This window comes from Salvelinus namaycush, chromosome 2, assembly GCF_016432855.1.
Source record: "Salvelinus namaycush isolate Seneca chromosome 2, SaNama_1.0, whole genome shotgun sequence".
In the NCBI taxonomy this organism is placed as follows: domain Eukaryota; kingdom Metazoa; phylum Chordata; class Actinopteri; order Salmoniformes; family Salmonidae; genus Salvelinus; species Salvelinus namaycush.
In genome coordinates, this window is record NC_052308.1 from 66553851 (window position 1) to 66576310 (window position 22460).

At 45.9% G+C, this 22460-nt stretch overlaps 1 protein-coding gene across 1 annotated transcript in view; it reads right to left on the reverse strand.

Annotated features, from left to right (window-relative positions):
• LOC120066515 (trinucleotide repeat-containing gene 6C protein-like) overlaps positions 1–22460 on the reverse strand; it is a 72179-nt gene that overhangs the window by 7686 nt on the left and 42033 nt on the right. Inside the window, exons 6-19 of the mRNA XM_039017942.1 lie at positions 19158–19367; positions 18308–18555; positions 16587–16644; positions 14443–14588; positions 13991–14134; positions 11503–11643; positions 11211–11330; positions 10373–10456; positions 7807–8044; positions 7433–7597; positions 2889–3086; positions 2504–2653; positions 1118–1339; positions 124–337 (exon numbers count right to left, since the gene is read on the reverse strand). Of these exons, the coding sequence (XP_038873870.1) occupies positions 124–337; positions 1118–1339; positions 2504–2653; positions 2889–3086; positions 7433–7597; positions 7807–8044; positions 10373–10456; positions 11211–11330; positions 11503–11643; positions 13991–14134; positions 14443–14588; positions 16587–16644; positions 18308–18555; positions 19158–19367 (2338 nt within the window). The remainder of the gene's footprint in view (positions 1–123; positions 338–1117; positions 1340–2503; positions 2654–2888; positions 3087–7432; positions 7598–7806; positions 8045–10372; positions 10457–11210; positions 11331–11502; positions 11644–13990; positions 14135–14442; positions 14589–16586; positions 16645–18307; positions 18556–19157; positions 19368–22460) is intronic.

The window sequence follows — 22460 nt, forward strand, 5'->3', positions numbered from 1 at the left end:
TTTGTGTCAGCAGTCAAGTTCACACGATATTGGACTTTCAAGAAGCAAACGAGTCACCGGCCACATCATCATGACGACACAAAATCCAGATTGGTTTTCCCCATTCAAGTTCGGTAGTCTTACATGTGCAGGGACTTCTGGGCCTTGGCAGCTTCCTCCTTGGAGCTGTATCGCACCACAGCGTTTCCCTGGGTCAGGAAGAGGTGGAATGTGATGAGGGGGCCGTGCTGCATGCACAGCGTCCGCAGGGTGGAGCCGTCTATCTGGGGGGTGAGGTTCCTCAGTACCAGCCAGCTACTGGTCCTGTTGGAGCTGTCTGTGCTCCAGGTTGTGCCCTCTGAGAGAAACAGAGAAGGGAACATGATCAGTCAATATTCAGGTCCACATAAAATATAAAGCAATCATTTTTGGTCAATAACTTGTCTTCTATTGATGACAACATATTTGTATGGATGTTCATAAGTTGTCCATTGTTTTTGTCTATGGATGTTCTTTTTATCAAAAATACATATTTTCATTGTCTCATGTAAGCACTTTTACACTTGTACTATTACCTTAGTGTGACCTTAGGACTCATGTCAAAATAAGGTCACACGGTTTAGGTTCTCTTTGAAGACATGACAAAAGTCCTTTAAGTCTTATCTGGTAAGCTGCAAGACTTCAGTTTGACAAGGGCCTCTAACCACAGCGGGGTGTGTATTGCTCCACCTTGCTACAGCGAGTGACGAGGGGAGAGGAGCTCAAAACATAGTGGGGGAGAATCACACTCTACAATGAACACACCTAGGAAAATGACACGCCTATGTGGTTTCCTACACTATGCTTCTTTAGGTAAATGTGTCAAAAACATTATGTTAGGGTAGGGTGTTGACAAAGCACAAGGTAGTGTAGTCGAACATCTAGGGTCAGCTCAATTCCAGAGTCAATGGTTTTCAATGAGCATCAAGTCATGAATTGACTTTAAAAATCAAATCTCAAAACGACTAACTCCAAACCACAGCGTTCATTGATTTTCCTCTACTAGGTATATTACCAGGTTTAAGTCTTTCCAGTCTTCTTACAGAGCAACTCCCCCAGTCTATATTTCAGGCTGAGGAGTTCTACTGTGGCATCTCACCTGAGGTGTATGAGCTGCTCCAGCCTTGGGCCAGGCCCAGGGAGTTTCCTCCCCAGGTGGAGGAGGGCTTGGTGGGGTTGGTGAGGCCCGGAGGTGGCCTGGAGGGGGCTGTGTTGTTGCGGGGCCCCTGGGGGACCTTCCACAGCTCGTGGGACAGAGAGGCCTGGGAGGGGTGGGAGATGGGCCCCGGGGACCAGGTGGACTTCATGTCAGATAGTTTACCTGAGAGCGAGAGAGAGAAGAGGGGAACCTATGAGATACTGTTGTAGAGATGGAGACCCTCTGTGGAAGCCTATGTTCTATGACAGAATGAGGTCATTTATCTAGGCCTATAATCTGCTATTAGAAAGATTCTTAGACCTCTAACTTTGGGCAGATGCAAAGTTTAAAAGAAGCCCCACATTAACACTTGTTCATCAACAATAAACCTCGGCTTCATGGGTTTATATGTTTCATATATCGGAGATCACATTGAGGACTACAGGAAACATGAAGGTAAAAACAGAATGCGGGTCACTCAGACATTTAAAAAGGGGACAGTTTTTAAATATTCATAACAATTCTCAGTGGGTTGCTTAGCGGCAACAAAAATGTCACGTCAACACATGCTTATGTATAGGGGTCTAGGGCCACAACATTCAAAGCATTTCTTAATTCAAACACTCAAACTTTTAATTCCATGAGGAGCACAATGCAATCACATCGTGGAGCACTTGATACACCAGCACTGGGTAGTTGGTAGTAGGATTACATTTGGCAAAGGAAGGACCTATCTACCGTAACACTCAACAAACACAGACCACAGACAAACAATAGGATAAAGGTGTGTTGCTATGGTGGTAATTAGGGGAAAGGAGGGGGGTCAAGCATGGGGACCATGGGTCAGCTTGTCCACATAGGGGGCTGGAACCCCCTAGGGGGCTGTGGTCTGTACCTGCACTCTCCTCATCCGGGGAGGACAGACTGAAAGAGCTAGTGAAGCAGCCACTGACTGGCCAGTCCATGGACGGGGGCAGAGCACCGTTCTGAGGCGGTGAAGGAGGGGAGGAGCCTAGCCGTGGTGGCCCATTGTTATGGACAGAGGGGGTGGTGGGGAAAGAAACATGTACAACTTGATTTAAAGAAAGTATAAATACAATAGGACCTGTGCTACTGGGTGGCACGGTCACAACAAGTGAGGTAGTACTGTAACCCCTTCAGTGCCATGGAAAGGAATAGGATATAAGCTTAAAGTTGTCAATACAGTGAAATGTCAACACAGTAATACAAGTCAACACATGTGAGACCTGCCCTGTTAATGAATGTATATAGTCTATTTGACGATCCGTGTATCTTAAAGCCAACTATCTCCAGACCCTGTCTCCCTGATAGACCCCCCCTCCTCACCTCCGCTGCGGTCCCGGAGCAGGTAGCGGTTGACGTCCTGGATGTTGGTGTTGATGGTGGGGCCGCTGGGAACACTTCCTGGGGTCATGTTGGGGTCGTTCTCAGGGTCAATGTTCTGCAGGCCCTTCCAGGGCACACCTGGACAGAACTCTGAGACGACAACATGGAGGACAATACAGTCAGTACATTGGTTATTTAACATTTAAAAACTCACATGTTGTGGGGAACAATTTAAATGCGTTTATCTTTGTAAAATCAAAAGCGTTTAGAAGAGTTTTAAATCGCTTTTCTTTGTCCTCCATCAGTAAAGTGTGTCAGGATCATGTGTGAAATAAAGTTTGATCTGATTGAAAGGGAGTTAGGAATGTCGGTCTTCTCTACCAACCTGGGGGCCAGTTGATATTTGTTCCGTTGGTGATCTGGTCCTTGGGGCTCTTTCCCGGTCCCTGGCCCCAGCTGTCAGGGGGAACCAGGGGGGAGGTGGGGGACTCAGACCCACCCATCATACTGTAGGGGCTGTAGGAGTCATCCATGTGGGGGGGCTTTCCAGGGGGGCCCAGATTAGAAGCAGCAGAAATGGCACCTAGGAAAAGTCAAAGGAATTCATTAATTAATTTATTTGACATTTAAAATACATACAGTACCAGTCAGAAGTTGACACATCTACTCATGAGTTTCTTTATTTTTTTTACTATTTTCTACATTGTAGAATAATTCTCTCAACCAGCTTCATGAGGTAGTCACCTGGAATGCATTTCAATTAACAGGTGTTCCTTGTTAAGTTAATTTGCGTTCTTAAAGCGTTTCAGCCAATCAGTTGTGTTGTGACATGGTAGGGGTGGTATACAGAAGGAAGACCCAGAGTAACCTCTGCTGTAGAGGATAAGTTCATTGTTACCAGACTCAGAAATTTCAGCCCACTAAGCCACTGCATCGCAGTGATAGCTGTGCCACTAGAGATCCTGGTTCGAGTCCAGGCCCTGTCGCAGACAGCCGTGACCGGGAGTCCCATGGGGCGGCACACAATTGGCCCAGCGTCATCCGGGTTAGGGGAGGGTTTGGCCGGCCGGCAAGTCCGTGTCCCATAGCGCTCTAGCAACTCCTGTGGCGGGCCGAGCGCATGCACGCTGACACGGTCGCCAGGTGTGCATTGTTTCCTCGGACACATTGGTGCAGCTGGCTTCTGGGTTAAGCAGGCATTGTGTCAAGAAGCAGTGTGGCTTGGCGGTGCTGTGTTTCGGAGGACGCATGGCTCTCGACCTTCGCCTCTCCCGAGTACGTACGGGAGTTGCAGCGATAGGACTAGACTAACTACCAATTGGATACCACAAAATTGGGGAGAAAAGGGGATAACAAAAAAAAAGATTGCAGCCCAAATGCTTCAAGGTTCAAGTAACAGACACATCGCAACATCAACTGTTCAGAGAAGACTGCGTGAATCAGGCCTTCATGGTCGATTGGTGCATAGAAACCACGACTAAAGGACACCAATAAGAAGATGAGACTTGCTTGGGCCAAGAAACAGGCAATGGACATTAGACCGGTGGAAATGTGTCCTTTGGTCTGATGAGTCCAAATTTTAGATTTTTGGTTCCAACCACCGTGTCTTTGTGAGCCGCAGAGTAGGTGAACGGATGATCTCCGCATGTGTGGTTCCCACCGCGAAGCATGGAGGTTGTGGTGTAATGGTGCTTTGCTGGCGACACTGATTTATTTAGAATTCAAGCACACTTAACCAGCATGGCTACCACAGCACTCTGCCATCCCATCTGGTTTGCGCTTAGTGGGACTATCACTTGTTTTTCAAAAGGACAAATCAAATCAAACTGTCACATGCGCCGAATACAACAAGTATATCAAGAAAGAGTTTTAAAAATATTTACCAAATAAACAAAAAAAATTACAAAAAAAAGTAACAAAACAACAAGGCTATATACAGGGGGTACCGGTACCGAGTCAATGTGCGGGGGTACAGGTTAGTCGAGGTAACTTGTACATGTAGGTCGGGGTGAAGTGACTATTCATAGATAATAAACAGAGAGAAGCAGCAGTGTACAAAACAAATGGAACGGTCATTGTAAATAGTCCGATGGCCAATTGATTTGTTCAGCAGTTTTATGGTTTGGGGGTAGAAGCTGTTAAGGAGCCTTTTGGTCCTAGACTTGGTGCTCCAGTACCGCTCGCCGTGCGGTAGCAGAGAAAACAGTCTATGACTTGGTGACTGGAGTCTGCCAATTTTTTGGTCTTTCCCCTGACATCGCCTAGTATATAGGTCCTGGATGGCAGGAAGTTTGGCCGCAGTGATGTACTGGGTCATACGCACTACCCTCTGTAGTGCCTTACGGTCAGATGCCGAGCAGTTGCCATACCAGGCAGTGATGCAACCGGTCAGGATGCTCTCGATGGTCCAGCTGTAAAACTTTAAGGATCTGGGGACCCATGCCAAAACTTGAGGGGGAAAAGGTGTTGTCGTGCCCTCTTAACTGTCTTGGTGTGTTTGGACCATGATAGTTTGTTGGTGATGTGTACACCAAGGAACTTGAAACTCGACCCGCTCCACTACAGCCCCCACGATGTTAATGTGAGCCTGTTCAGCCCGCGTTTTCCTGTAGTCCTCCTTTGTCTTGCTCACATTGAGGGAGAGGTTGTTGTCCTAGCACCACACTGCCAGGTCTCTGACCTCCTCCCTATAGGCTGTCTCATTGTTGTCGGGTGATCAGGCCTACCACTGTTGTGTCGTCAGCAAACTTAATGACGGTGTTGGAGTCGTGTCTGGCCAGGCAATCGTGGGTGATCAGGGAGTACAGGAGGGGACTAAGTGTTGAGGATCAGCGTGGCAGATGTATTGTTGCCTACCCTTACCACCTGAGGGCAGCCCGTCAGGAAGTCCAGGATCCAGTTGCAGAGGGAGGTGTTTAGTCCCAGGGTCCTTAGCTTAGTGATGGGCTTCATGGGTACTATGGTGTTGAACGCTGAGCTGTAGTCAATGAACAGCATTCTCACATAGGTGTTCCTTTTGTCCAGGTGGGAATGGGCAGTGTGGAGTGTGATTGAGATTGCGTCATCTGTGGATCTGTTGGGGCGGTATGCAAATTGGAGTGGGCTAGGTTGTCCGGGAGGATGCTGTTGATGTGAGCCATGATCAGTCTTTCAAAGCACTTCATGGCTACCGACGTGAGTGCTACAGGGTGGTAATCATTTAGGCAGGTTACCTTCGCTTCCATGGGCACAGGGACTATGGCGGTCTGCTTGAAACATGTAGGTATTACAGACTTGGTCAGGGAGAGGTTGAAAATGTCAGTGAAGACACTTGCCAGTTGCATACTCAAAGCATGAGCGGACCGTCCTGGTAATCCGTCTGGCCCTGCGTTTTTGTGAATATGACCCGTTTAAAAGTCTTGCTCACATCGGCTACCGAGAGCGTTATCACACAGTTGTCAAGAACATCTGGTGCTCTCATGCATACTTCAGTGTTACTTGCCTCGATGCGAGCATAAAAGGTATTTAGCTCATCTGTTGCCTGTAATCCATGACTTCTGGTTGGGATATGTAAATACGGTCACTGTGGGGACGATGCACTTATGGATGAAGCCGGTGACTTAGGTGGTATACTCCTCAATGCCATTGGATGAATCCCGGAACATATTCCAGTCTGTGCTAGCAAAACAGTCCTGTAATGTAGCATCCGCATCATCTGACCACTTCCGTATTGAGCGAGGCCACTGGTAGTTTTTGCTTGTAAGCAGAAGGATAGAATTATGGTCAGATTTGCCAAATGGACGGCGGGGGAGAGCTTTGAACGCATCTCTGTGTGTGGAGTAAAAAGCCTGAGGTCAGGTAACTGAGGTCGAGAAGTTACCTGACCACCTGACCTCAACCTGACCTCAACCCAATTGAGATGGTTTGGGATGAGTTGGACTGCAGAGTGAAGGAAAAGCAGCCAACAAGTGCTCAGCATATGTGGAAACTCCTTCAAGACGGTTGGAAAAGCATTCCAGAGGAAGCTGGTTGAGAGAATGCCAAGAGTGTGCAAAGTTGTCATCAAGGCAAAGGGTGGCTTCTTTGCAGAATCTCAAATTTGTTTAACACGTTTTTGGTTACTACATGATTCCATGTGTTATTTCATAGTTTGTCTTCACTATTATTCTATAATGCAGAAAATAGAAAAACCCTTGAATGAGTGTGTCCAAACTTTTTACTGGTACTGTATATAGCCACTGGCATACAAAAATACATAAATGACAATTATAGAGGCTTAAAAACATGACAAAGCAAGAGTGGTTGTCAGTGTTGCTCTTAGAGGGGTATGGAGGGCAAAAGGAACAGTGGATCGCAAGGATATCATTTGAGAAATAGATATGGATTTAAATAGTCATTTTAACACTAAAGATATAAAAGATACACTAAAGACACTAAAGATATAAACAACTGATTTCCTACTAAATACTTCCAGTTGAGATTTCCCACACCGTTTCATCACTGAGATATGTGGAAACATACAAAAGCCTTCGAGTAACGACAACGCCTGTTTACTGGTGCAAGTTGATTACTATAAGAAGGGCAGAACAGCAGCTTGATGCTCACGCTACAGTGGGAGAGGTTAGGGGACGTGGTGTTTGTGGCTCACACGTTATATTTCCAGTGTTAACGTGTCTGTTGTGAATGCCAAACAGTGTGACAGAAACCAAGAGAATGTCTGTGTTGGGTGGTGAGAGAGTTGGTGTGAAATACGTTAATGTTATTCAGAGCGAGTCAACTGAAAGTCACTATTTCTTAGAAGAAAGCGACTTAGTGAGCAGCAAACCCAATTTTGCTATTGAGAAGACTAATAGATTGATTTCTTGTTTGACAGCGTGTATATTTATTGCCCTCGAGGGAAAAACAGAATTGAATGGGACTTTGTCCTACAGTTCCTAGTGTTCCTCCTACCGTGCTTATTGAGGTTGGCCTCCATGTGGGAGGAGTTTCCAGAGAGGCTGTCCATGGAGTTGGGGTGGGTCCACTGGGACAGACGGGACTGGGGCTGGGGAGGCTCCTTCATGGACAGGCCCCCCACCTCCATGCAGTTTACATTCATGTTTAGATTGAGTCCAGCTAAGAGAGAAAAAAATCTAACATTGAAAACAAAGCTCAACACAAACCAGATAGATAAAGTAGGACATTGCAGGGACTTATACTGACGTATATAAAGCTTACTAGTTATACAAACAGCTTGTTTGTGAGAGAAGTAGCGAGAGCGTAGTGGCTGAAGGAGTGCGTGTTTGAGTGACAATGTGCGTGTATGACCTGTGTGCTGGACTCACAGAGGGGGTAGGGGCTGTAGGAGCTGGGAGAAGAATGCGGCTCTTTGGTGTGCAGGTCGGAGAGGCCCGGAGCCTGGGGGTGGCCTGGGAACGAGTCCAGGGCTGATTTGCCTTGGCCGGGGTGCAGGCCGGAGGAGGAGTGGGAGCCGGGGGGCTGCTGCTTCATCAGCAAGGCCTGGTACAGCTGACGCTGGTGCTGTTGGATCTGCTGCTGCATGTTATTGATTGTACGTGCAACCTGGGGGGGGGGAGCATAAGAGAGCGAGAAAGAGAGAAAGAAACAGAACGGGAAAAAGAGGGGGACAAAGGAGAGAGAAAGAGAATGGGGGCATAAGGCTACAATGACCAAGTCCAACAGACCATGGCATGACTCCTACAATCAGCACCTCATCAAGAGTCACTTTATCTAGTGGGAAAAGACTGCCTTTAGTGCAGCGGTTCCCAAACTAGGGATCTATGAAAATGGGGCCAGGTTTGTCTCTCAAAATCATTGTAAATGTGTTTAACCTTAAATCTAAATCAAAATTATTAAAATCTAAAAGTATAAATTCAACCAGAGAGCGCCTTTAGGTCGTGGGAAAAGGCCGCACTTGACCATTGCACTTGAATCATTCTCACGGTCAATGAATAAGAAACCACACACTATTGCAGAGACTGATATTACCGACCGCAATCGATATGGTGAAAACGTGTGTGGAAGCAGAGGCACAGAAAAATTACATCAATACCTTGGTCAGATAACACTGAATTGATGCTATAGCTAGCAATCAAGATACAGATGAGTGACCAAATCAGCGAAATCCGTTTATGTCAACTGAGCCAGGATCACATCGGTAAGTGAAAAGGAACAGCTGATCGAGCTGTGATGTGACCGTATGTTGCAGACAACGCATTCACGGGTCACTATTGAGGAGTTTTGGTTCCTGACAAAAGGGAATACAGTGTTGTCTCCCTCCGAGCATTAGAACTCATAGTACGCCCATTCAGTGCTCTCGTCTGCATTCAAAACAAATATGGATCCAGGTTGGATGTGACAGGAGAGATGAGGTGCGCACTGTGGACCACTTCCCTTGACTTTAAGACGCTCAGACGCGACATGTATCACGTACACCCATATCATTAGTGGTGGTGAGATAATTGATCTTATGTCAGACTAATTTGTAATTGACTCTCATAGGCCCACATTAAAAATACGTGATGGCGAGTTGAGAATACATATCAGAAATACTGTTAGAATGTTTTGCAATTGACTGCCATAGCCCCAATTAAAGAAGTAAACATTGGCTGTTAACCACATGGTTGGGGTCGCGAGAACTTTCAGATATCAAAATGGGGTCGTGTGCCAAAAGCGTTTGGGAACCCCTGCTTTAGTGTCTTATCACAGATTATTTTAAAGAAGTTCCTAATTTGCAAGAAAAAAAGGATCCAACCACACAAACAACCAACTTCCGTAACTACTTCTCCATACATTCTAGAGAAATAGCACGTTTGAGCAACTGGAGATGCTTTTGACAAACACATTTCTCCTGCAACTTTAAGTAAGCATATCCGGTCTATTTCAACACTCACACACAATACAATGTATAGCACATACCTACGCTGTTATAGATTTTTTTAATCGTAATTTTAAACTTTATGTCAATGATCAAAAAATGTGTAAAGTGATTGCAGATGTTGTAGCTTAGACCCGATTTTGATATAATCTTCGGTGTTGGTTGAGAGCATGAGACACACCATGCTCTTGAGACACCATGCTCTTCAACACAGCGTGGATGTTCTAAAATGGGAATACATTTTAAATGTCAACTTTCAAAATGGTAGCACAAACATGGTTGGAGGTCCACACATCAGAATGTTGACTTGAAAGGTGAATATCAGTTGTACATTATACTGTTAGTCTTCCATAGGAAACCTATTGAAATAAAACAAATAATAGGACATTTATGTTCACATTCGACAGTGGGTGGACCAGCGGCCATCTTTGTCGTAGTAATTGGAATTAAACGTTTCAATTCAAATGTCAATGGTGTACCAGCTAAATTGCACCGGTTTGAAGAGATATGTCCATTCTGTTTCTATGATTGAAATTACACACACATTGTATTCAAGAGCACGCCGTGTCTCAATCGATTGCGGGCACAACAACAACCTCAGATGACGTCAAATAGGGTCAAAGCTACAACATATTCAGAAATGCCCCCCCAAAAATCAGAGTTCATGCGGTTTTTGATCAACGACGGTAAAGGATATTCTTTTTTTGTATACTTAACATTTTTCAAGAAATTATAAAATAGTTTGTAAGCGTTTAAATGATATCAAACTCAACGGTTTATCTTCTCCAGTGATGAAGACATGGATGTAGGTAGGGTGGGGTATGCAAAATGGGTCAACTTTGTGGCTCCATCTTCTCACTTTGACCACTTGTACCATGGGCAAATACGTATGGAAAGTTTAGTTCAAAATCAAAAAGGAGTGCGGTCAAAAAGTGATTGAAATCAAATGTAACGAGCCAGAGGGTCACACACAGTGATGAGAATGTATTGGGGTTGAAACAGGGGCCTCTTACTTGCTGCTCTTGTTGTCTGATGGGACCGGAGACGTTGCGCTGAGCTTGCATCATCTGCTGCTGGATTTGTAAACGCTGGTACGCCTAGAAACACACACACACAGAGAGAGAGAGCGCAAGAGAGCGAGAGAAAGAAAAAGAGATGGCAAGAGAGGCGCAACGTGAGAGAGACAGAGAAAGAGAGAAAGGGTCATCACCTTATCCAAAAGACTGTGGGGTACCCCTGAGGGTGTCCATAAAAAATACAATAAGAATAGCCCATCCTGTCTGGTTCAGTTAGTACGAACCCCGTTTCTAATGCAGATCGGCCCATCCTGTCTGGTTCAGTTAGTACGAACCCCGTTTCTAATGCAGATCGGCCCATCCTGTCTGGTTCAGTTAGTACGAACCCCGTTTCTAATGCAGATCGGCCCATCCTGTCTGGTTCAGTTAGTACGAACCCCGTTTCTAATGCAGATCGGCCCATCCTGTCTGGTTCGGTTAGTACGAACCCCGTTTCTAATGCAGATCGGCCCATCCTGTCTGGTTCGGTTAGTACGAACCCCGTTTCTAATGCAGATCGGCCCATCCTGTCTGGTTCGATTAGTACGAACCCTGTTTCTAATGCAGATCGGCCCATCCTGTCTGGTTCGATTAGTACGAACCCTGTTTCTAATGCAGATCGGCCCATCCTGTCTGGTTCGATTAGTACGAACCCTGTTTCTAATGCAGATCGGCCCATCCTGTCTGGTTCGATTAGTACGAACCCTGTTTCTAATGCAGATCGGCCCATCCTGTCTGGTTCGATTAGTACGAACCCCGTTTCTAATGCAGTCAGGGGACTTTGGCTTTCACTCACCATTTGCAGTTGCTGAAGTTGGTACAACAGGGTCATTTGTTGAGGGTTTATTGGTGAGGTTAAAAGTGCAGGGTTCAGACCAATGTTTTTTGCAGCAAACTGCAAGAGCTGTGCTTGAACCTGGAGGGGAGGACAAGGAGACAGAGAGAGGAGATGAGAGTTGGTCAGAACACCTCAAAATATCTTCAAACAGAGTAAAGGAGTCATGAGGAGAGCCTGGGGCTGGGGGACAGAAAACAAGGTGGTGTGTGTATGGAGAGGAACTTGGCTGAGGTATAGTGTATGTGTGTACCTGAGGGGTGAGAAACTGAGGCACTTGAGCGCGTAGACTAGGCTGGGAGGAGCCGAGAGGCGGCACTGACGGCTGAGGAGGAGGCTGCTGCATGGCCCGGGATAGTGCTGCTCCACTACTGCCCAACATTCCACTCTGCATCTACACACACACACACACGAGAGAGGAAATGACTAAATGTCAATAAGAGTTGACATGGCAATCACTCATTCTCTACAGACAGCCGATGAATAGGATGTCCCTCACAATACCCAACTCTGGTATTTGCTCACAGTCTCAGAGAAACCACAAATAAAGACACTACAGTAGTGATCAGCTTATTTCTCCACCACTTTCCAAATCATCCAGGGTCCATTTGAAAGAAAATAGTTGAAAACCTAAGGTCTACCTTATCGAACCACTTACCAATACTGGAGAAGCTGGCACATTTGGAGTGCATTCAGTTGGATTAAATGGTGATCGTGATTAAATAATAGTGCTGTTTAAATGCCTCCCGCAATATGCCAATAAAAGGAAAATGGGACAAGTCGGGTAAAGAGAATTTTGTTCAGTGTCAGGCAAGAAGTTGTTCAATTCAATACTGTTATGACAGAGTTACAGTGCTTTGTTGGGCTTTAAAGGACTCTTATTTTCTATTCAATATCAATGGGCTCTCCATGCAAGGTTACCGACACTTGAGACAGAGTGGTGGCAAGCTGAATGGAATTCTCAACTACATCCGAAGTGTTTTCTCGAGGCCCCTATATTCTCCAGCTCCTGGCAATGGGTTCGTTCGTGTGTGAGCGAGATTGTCATGTAAGCATAATGTGTATCTGTGGGTGGGTGCTACTGTATACTTATCTACAGTAAATGTGTTTGTGGGTGTGTGTGTATACCTAAACTCAGCAAAAAGCCCTTTGTCAGGACCCTGTCTTTCAAAGATAATTCAAAAAAATCCAAATAACTTAACAGATCTTCATTGTAAAGGGTTTAAACACTGTTTTCCATGCTTGTTCAATGAACCATAAATAATTCATGAACATGCACCTGTGGAACGGTCCTTAAGACACTAACAGCTTACAGACGGTAGGCAATTAAGGTCACAGTTATGAAAACTTAGGACACTAAAGAGCCCTTTCTACTGACTGAAAAACACCAAAAGAAAGATGCCCAGGGTCCCTGCTCACCTGCGTGAACATGCCTTAGAAATGTTGCAAGGAGGCATGAGGACTGCAGATGTGGCCAGGGCAATAAATTGCAATGTCCGTACTGTGAGACGCCTAAGACAGCGCTACAGGGAGACAGGACAGACAGCTGATTGTCCTCGCAGTGGCAGACACCTGCGCAGGATCGGTACATCCGAACATCACACCTGCAGGACAGGTACAGGATGGCAACAACAACTGCCCGAGTTACACCTAGAACGCACAATCCCTCCATCAGTGCTCAGACGGTCCGCAATAGGCTGAGAGAGGCTGGACTGAGGGCTTGTAGGCTGTTGTAAGGCAGGTCCTCACCAGACATCACCGGCAACAACGTCACCTATGGGCACAAACCCACCGTCACTGGACCAGACAGGACTAGCAAAAAGTGCTCTTCACTGATGAGTCACGGTTTTGTCACACCAGGGGTGATGGTCGGATTCACGGTTATCGTCGAAGGAATGAGAGTTACACTGAGGCCTGTACTCTGGAGCGGGATCGATTTAGAGGTGGAGGGTCCGTCATGGTCTGGGGCGGTGTCACAGCATCAGCGGACTGAGCTTGTTGTCATTGCAGGCAATCTCAGCACTGTGTGTTACAGGGAAGACATCCTCCTTCCTCATGTGATACCCTTCCTGTAGGCTCATCCTGACATGACCCTCCAGCATGACAATCCACCAGCCATACTGCTCGTTCTGTGCGTGATTTCCCGCAAGACAGAAATGTCAGTGTTCTGCCATGGCCAGCGAAGAGCCCGGATCTCAATCCTATTGAGCACATCTGGGACCTGTTGGATCGGAGGGTGAGGGCTAGGGCCATTCCCCCCAGAAATGTCCGGGAACTTGCAGGTGCCTTGGTGGAAGAGTGGGATAACATCTCACAGCAAGAACTGGCAAATCTGGTGCAGTCCATTAGGAGGAGATGCACTGCAGTACTTAATGCAGCTGGTGGCCACACCAGATACTGACTGTTACTTTTGATTTTAACCCCCCCTTTGTTCAGGGACACATTATTCCATTTCTGTCAGTCACATGTCTGTGGAACTTATTCAGTTTATGTCTCAGTTGTTGAATCTTGTTATGTTCATACAAATATTTACACATGTTAAGTTTGCTGAAAATAAACGCAGTTGACAGTGAGAGGACGTTTCTTTTTTTGCTAAATTTATTTGTGTGTATGTATGTGTCACAGACGGGATCTGAACCAACGTCTTAACAGTAAATCGCAGGAAGGACTACCTCATTACGAGACTTTGATCCTGACTCCTGTCCTCTACAGGTGCAGCGCATGCCTTTCACCCCCCTTACCTGTCTGTTGTTTAAGTTTTGCATGTTGAGCCCCGGGGAGCCCAGGGCCAGCCCAGGCTGCAGGTTGTTAACCAGAGGGAGCTTCAGGCTGACGGGAGAAGGCAGAAACGGTGAGGGGGGGGCGTCATCTGACAGACCACCGTCCTGGAACCAGGGAGGAGGGGAGACAAGATCAGTCAGTAAATCATTTCAGTTAATCACTTTTTTTGTATGGCACGTTTTACAAAGGATGTAAACTTCTCATAATCCCAACCCCGGTAATAAGAAAAGGTGGGACTGAAAAACTCAAAGACCTCTGTATTTTCACCATTTCATTTTCATTGGCAGGTGTGTGTGTGTGTGTGTGGTTTAATCCTTCGTCAATGGACATGCCTTTCACTAGCTAGCTTTCTATTGTATGGACAGAACTGCGGTCGATTCCTGATACAATGCTAGTGGCATTCATATAGTACCTTGTCTAGGAATGGGCTGCGGTCCGAGGAGGGGTCTTTGGAGAGGGCCTGGGGACGGCAACCCAGCGGCTTGTTCATCCCGTTGTTGTAGTCTGACATGCCCATGCCCCGCTTGTCCAGTTCAGTCTTCTTCTCCAACAAAGCGCCTTAGGAGAGAGAAAGGTCAGATAAATATGGAATACGCATACACACACACGCACACAGACAGTCAGACCCACACACACAGACAGTCAGACCCACACACACAGTCAGACCCACACACACAGACACACACACACACACACAGTCAGACCCACACACACACACAGTCAGACCCACACAGACAGTCACACAGACAGTCACACAGACAGTCAGACCCCCCCCCCCCACACACACACACAGTCAGACCCCCACACACACACAGTCAGACCCACACACACACACACACACACACACAGTCAGACCCACACACAGTCAGACCCACACACACACACACACAGTCAGACCCACACACACACACAGTCAGACCCACACACACACACACAGTCAGACCCACACACACACACACACACACACACACAGTCAGACCCACACACACACACACACACACAGTCAGACCCACACACACACACACACAGTCAGACCCACACACACACACACACACACAGTCAGACCCACACACACACACACACACACAGTCAGACCCACACACACACACACACACACACACACAGTCAGACCCACACACACACACACCCACACACAGCCAGTTAGGCACACACACAGCCAGTTAGGCACACACACAGCCAGTTAGGCACACACACAGCCAGTTAGGCACACACACAGCCAGTTAGGCACACACACAGTCAGACACACACAGTCAGACACACAGACAGACAGACAGACAGACAGACAGACAGACAGACAGACAGACACACACACACACACACACACACACACACAGTCAGACAGACACACAGTCAGACAGACACACACACACACACACACACACAGTGACACACAGTCAGACAGTCAGACAGACACACACAGTCAGACAGACACACACAGTCAGACAGACACACACACAGTCAGTCAGGCACACACACAGTCAGTCAGGCACACACACAGCCAGTTAGGCACACACACACAGCCAGTTACGCACACACACAGTCAGACAGACACACAGTCAGACAGACAGACAGACAGACAGACAGACAGACAGACAGACCCACACACACACAGTCAGACAGACCCACACACACACAGTCAGACAGACCCACACACAGTCAGTCAGTCAGACCCACACACAGTCAGTCAGTCAGACCCACACACAGTCAGTCAGTCAGACCCACACAGTCAGTCAGTCAGACCCACACACACAGTCAGTCAGACCCACACACACAGTCAGTCAGACCCACACACACAGTCAGTCAGGCACACACACACAGTCAGTCAGGCACACACACACAGTCAGTCAGGCACACACACACAGTCAGTCAGGCACACACACACAGTCAGTCAGGCACACACACACAGTCAGTCAGGCACACACACACAGTCAGTCAGGCACACACACACAGCCAGTCAGGCACACACACACAGCCAGTCAGGCACACACACACAGCCAGTCAGGCACACACACACAGCCAGTCAGGCACACACACACAGCCAGTCAGGCACACACACACAGCCAGTTACGCACACACACAGTCAGACAGACACACAGTCAGACAGACAGACAGACAGACAGACACACACACACACACACACACAGTCAGACACACACAGTCAGACAGACACACACACACACAGTCAGACAGACAGACAGACAGACAGACAGTCAGACAGACAGACACACACACAGTCAGACAGACAGACAGACACACACTCAGACAGACACACACACAGTCAGACAGACACACACACAGTCAGACAGACACACACACAGTCAGACAGACACACACACAGTCAGACAGACACACACACAGTCAGACAGACAGACAGACAGACACACACACACACACAGTCAGACACACAGACACACACACAGTCAGACAGACACAGTCAGACAGACACAGTCAGACACACACAGTCAGACACACACAGTCAGTCAGAGATATACACACACACACACACACAGTCAGAGATACAGAGGGAAAACCTACTCATGGCCTGGTCCAGGTTCATGTTGTTGCTCTTCAGAGCCTCCTCAGCAGGATCCCTCTGTAACACAATGACAACATGAGACACCAAGTCAGTGACAACCTCAACTATACAACACACTGACTACATGCTTGATACAGTTGAAGTAGGAAGTGTACATACACTCAATTAGTATTTGGTAGCATTGCCTTTCAATTGTTTAACGTGGGTCAAACATTTTGGGTAGCCTTCCAACAATAAGTTGGGTGAATTTTGGCCCATTCCTCCTGACAGAGCTGGTGTAACTAAGTCAGGTTTGTAGGCCTCCTTGCTCGCACACGCTTTTTCAGTTCTGCCCACAAATTTTTCTATAGGATTGAGGTCAGGGCTTTGTGATGGCCATTCCAATACCTTGACTTTGTTGTCCTTAAACCATTTTGCCACAACTTTGGAAGTATGCTTAGGTCATTATCCATTTGGAAGACCCATTTGCGACCACTGACTGATGTCTTGAGATGTTGCTTCAAAATATCCACATAATTTTTCTTCCTCATGAAGTCATCTATTTTGTGAAGTGCACTAGTCCCTCCTGCAGCAAAGCACCCCCACAACATGATGCTGCCACCCCCGTGGTTCACGGTTGGGATGGTGTCTTCAGCTTGCAAGCCTCCCCCTTTTTCCTCCAAACATAACAATGGTCATTATGGCCAAACAGTTATATTTTTGTTTCATCAGACCAGAGGACATTTCTCCAAAAAGTACAATCTTTGTCCCCATGTGCAGTTGCAAACCGTAGTCTGGCTTTTTTATGGCTGTTTTGGAGCAGTGGCTTCTTCCTTGCTGAGCAGCCTTTCAGGTTATGTCGATATAGGACTCGTTTTACTGTGGATATAGATACTTTTGTACCCGTTTCCTCCAGCATCTTCACAAGGTCCTTCGCTGTTGTTCTGGGATTGATTTGCACTTTTCGCACCAAAGTACGTTCATCTCTAGGAGACAGAACGCGTTTCGTTCCTGAGCGGTATGATGGCTGCATGCTCCCATGGTGTTTATACTTGCGTACTATTGTTTGTACAGATGAACGTGGTACCTTCAGGCGTTTGGAAATTGCTCCCAAGGATGAACCAGACTTGGGAAAATCAAAAGAACTCGGCCATGTCAAGCAAAGAGGCAGTGAGTTTGAAGGTAGGCCTAAATCCACAGGTACACCTCCAATTGACTCAAATTATGACAATTCGCCTATCAGAAGCTTCTAAAGCCATGACTTAATTTTCTGGAATTTTCCAAGCTGTTTAAAGGCACAATCAACTTAGTGTATGTAAACTTCTGACCCACTGGAATTGTGATAGTGAATTATAAGTGAAATAATCTGTCTGTAAACAATTGTTAGAAAAATGACTTGTGTCATGCACAAAGTAGATGTCCTAACCTACTTGCCAAAACTATAGTTTGGTAACAATACAGTTGAAGTGGTTGAAAAACTAGTTTTAATGACTCCAACCTAAGTGTATGTAAACTTCCGACTTCAACTGTACATGCATTTAAATACATGGATTCTGAAACAATTTCAAATAATTTCAAATACTGTGCTTGACAGAACTTGCCTGGCTTAATGGACAAAATCATCACAAAACTGTAACCCCCCCCCCCCTCCAGGAGGCTGGAGTAAAAGTTATTGAAATATATCAAATAGTATTTGAAACCAGGTCTGATTCTGACATTGCAAAATGTATCACATTCATACCGGGAAACCCATGTCAGTGAGCTGCTTGATGAGACGGTTCATGATCCAGGCTTCGTCTGGCTGGTTGCCCATCTTACCCTTGGGCGGGCCCTTCTTGGGTGGCTGGCCCCACGAGTTACAGGAGGTGCTGTTCTCCTGGGAGGCGGGGCTGTTCCACATGTCTCCGGCATCAGCATCCCATTGGCCAGAAGACATGCCCATCTCCTCCTCCCTCCCACCTCCCCAACCGTCTTGCATAGATTTGAGGGCTGGAAGAGGAGCAGTGCAGTGTAAATGTGAATGTTGTGGAGTTGAATACTAATTAAAGATTATTTAGTAAGTGCCTTCTTGTAATCTAGCTAGTTCACTGAAATCTGACACCTGACTGCAGTGCCAAACAATAGTCTCAAGCTAACCTTAGTATCTGTGTTTCTGCTGAACCAATATACTGCAGTCTTTGGAGTCTAAGCATAGCACGTTGACAAGCAAGAATTTAACTGTACTATGTGCATGGGACCAATACACTTTGATTTGAGTTTTGACTGCTTGCAAAGATCAAGGGCAACTCCTTTGCGTGCAATTGGCAATGCAACCACTTGGTGCCAGTATTGTCACACAAGTCCCTTCATTTCTTGCTTGCCTTCTTGTATAACAGTTATTTAAAAAGCACAAACAAGAACTGCCAAATTGATCAAAGCATGCAACCAGGGAAACCTCTAGTGACACAATGTTATTCAAGACATCTAGAAAAGCAAATCTTTAACAGAAACTTTCAGATGCATACAAACACAATAGAGTATTATTTTTGTTGTTGTTTACTGATAAGATGAGTGTTGACCATGTTTGTACACCAACGGCGTGTGGCCCTAACCTGGCTTGCAGGGTGCAGGTCCAGAGGGTCCGTTGTTTCCCCTCCTGTAGGGTCCATTGGGCTCGTGCCCCCCATCGCCCCAGCCTCCAGGAACACCAGGGGGTTTGCCCCAGGCAGAGGTGCCGTTGTCCACTGCAGGAGAGGGGCCAGCGGGCTCCCCCCATGCCGGCTCTGGCTTGGGCTGCTGGACACTGGGCAGCTCCCCCCAGCCTGGGAGAGGAGAGGACATATTTATAATGTATGCTTTAAAGTAGTGTGCGCAACACTATTGCAAGTATTTTCACTTACAAGACCAGCAAACAGTGATCTGACATATTGTTAGCAATTGCAGTCTGGCAGTCTAGTTTTACTGCCAACTAACTGGTTCCATTACTGATGAAAATGTAACCATAAAACTACTGAGGAACAGTGTGTGCTAGCTTCCATTCATTCACTTGCACTACACCCCGTTCTACTCTCAATCCTCGGGCTTTTCCTCGTAAAACAGTGAGCCAAGTTGTTACATGTTAAATCAGAGGCAGTATTGTTTTGTACCAAATGGCACCCTATTCTTTATATAGTACACTACCTTTGACCAAACCCATAGGGCTCTGGCCAAAAGTAGTGCACTATATAGGGAATAGGGTGCCATTTTGGACTAGAACATAGGTTGACTCTGTGCCATGATGGTGCTCTATATAGTCAGATGGCTTTTAGGCTCTGACAGAAAAGTCTGGCGGAGAAGGGGAGGGAGAGAGGAAGGCGGAGAAGGGGAGGGAGAGAGGAAGGCGGAGAAGGGGAGGGAGAGAGGAAGGCGGAGAAGGGGAGGGAGAGAGGAAGGCGGAGAAGGGGAGGGAGAGAGGAAGGCGGAGAAGGGGAGGGAGAGAAGAAGGCGGAGAAGGGGAGGGAGAGAAGAAGGCGGAGAAGGGGAGGGAGAGAGGAAGGCAGAGAAGGGGAGGGAGAGAGGAAGGCAGAGAAGGCGAGGGAGAGAGGAGGACGGCAGCCATGACTGTTTAATTCCTGGCCCAGTTCCCAGACCCTCTTGTCCGAGCTGGCTGAGTCCACTGAGGAGGACTGTAAGCAGGCAGACTAGAGCAGTGTGTGCCAAGCCTGGCTGATCAGTCTCTGGTTACAGGGGTTGTACATAGAAAAACAGCAGGGGGCACTGGTCTCACTCATCCATAACCTTTTAGCGAGAACAGTGCCTTCCTGCCAGTCAGCTTTCACTGAAGCTTTTGTCTTTGCAGTGGGGTGCCTTGAAAAGCCCTGGCATTGTGCATGTTCAATAATGCTGAGCGATTAGTGCTTTTTGAGATCGTTTCGGTTTCGATTAAACACATTTCAATTCCAATAATTTTACATTAAATGCACTATGCATTATGTGGGTTAAATGCTGTAACACACAATAAAACAATAAATAAAAGTCCCATGATGGTAGTGACTGTCCATTACGGCTTATCACCTATTAACCTTCATTCACATTACTTTACTCAAATATCTCACTTGTTGTGTATATTAAATGTGTTTTATTTGATGACTATTATTTAATTCCAAAACATTATCTCATCTCTATAGAGTTGCTGCCTGTATTGTCTGACAAAATCAGTATTTTGTAGTTCAAAGTAAATAAGGCATGACTGCTGAATACCAACTATCAATCATTTAGATCATGTATTTTCAGTTAGAGAACTGCTATGCAACTGCTCTCTATCACTCTTGATCACACATTCTTCTGTCTCTTATGTAGCAGGCGTAAAAGACACAGACCGGACAAGTAGGCACGCAATGGATTATGATCATTGTAGGTAATTACCAAACTCCTTACCACATCGCAGTTAGGGCTTCATCTGTTCCATATCTAGCGCTGTGCGCTGTGTGTGTGCATTGAGCTCACAGAAAACCCCAAACAAAATAGAATTTCAATAATTGAACCATAGTCGCTCAATTAGTTGTTTAAAAACGATTAATAAAACATTTTGGTTAATCGCACTGCACTAATATTTAATGACAAAATATATACTTCAACATTGGATATTTCTTTAGACATACGACATAAGTCTCTCACTTGCAGTCTTTCCAGTATAGGTTAATCACAGGGCTAATACCACAATACATTACAGCGGTGCATAATAACCAGTTTAACTTCTTATGGATGGGGGGCAGAATTGAGTAGCTTGGATGAATAAGGTGCCCAGAGTAAACTGCCTGCTACTCAGGCCCAGAAGCTAAGATATGCATATTATTAGTATATTTGGATAGAAAACACTCTGACGTTTCTAAAACTGTTTGAATGATGTCTATGAGTATAACAGAACTCATATGGCAGGCAAGAATCTGAGAGAAAATCTAACCAGGAAGTGGGAAATCTGAGGATTGTAGGTTTTCAAGTCTTTGCCTATCCAAGATAGTGTAAATTTGGTCCGAATGCACTTCCTAAGGCTTCCACTAGATGTCAACCGTCTTTAGAACCTTGTTTCAGGCTTCTACTGTGAAGGGGGAGAGAATAAGAGCTGTTTGACTAAGGGGTCTGGCAGAATGCCATGAGCTAAATCATGCGCGCACCCGTGAGAGCGAGCTGCGTTCCTTTTCATTTCTAAAGACAAAGGAATTGTCTGGTTGAAACATTATTGAAGATTTATGATAAAAACATCCTAAAGATTGATTCTATACATCGTTTGACATGTTTCTACGAACTGTAATGGAACTTTTTGACTTTGTCTGGACTAAGTGTGCCTGCGCCTCATGAATTTGGATTTGTGAACTAAATGCGAACAAAAAGGAGTTATTTGGACATAAATGATGGACTTTATCAAACAAAACAAACATTTATTGTGGAACTCGGATTCCTGGGATTGTATTCCGATGAAGATCATCAAAGTTAAGTGAATATTTATAATACTATTTATGACTTCTGTTGACTCCACAACATGGCGGGTATCTTATCTGTATGGCTTGTTTTGGTGCCTGAGCGCTGTACTCAGATTATTGCATGGGGTGCTTTTTCCGTAAAGCTTTTTTGAAATCTGACACAGCGGTTGCATTAAGGAGAAGTATATCTTTATTTCCATGCATAACACTTGTATTTTCATCAACATTTATGATGAGTATTTCTGTAATTTGATGTGGCTCTCTGCACTTTCACCAGATGTTTGTTTGAGAATGCATTTCTGAACATAACGCGCCAATGTAAACAGATTTTTGGATATAAATATGAACTTTATCGAACAAAACATAACATGTATTGTGTAACATGAAGTCCTATGAGTGCCAACTGATGAAGATCATCAAAGTTTAGTGATTAATTTTATCTCTATTTCTGCTTTT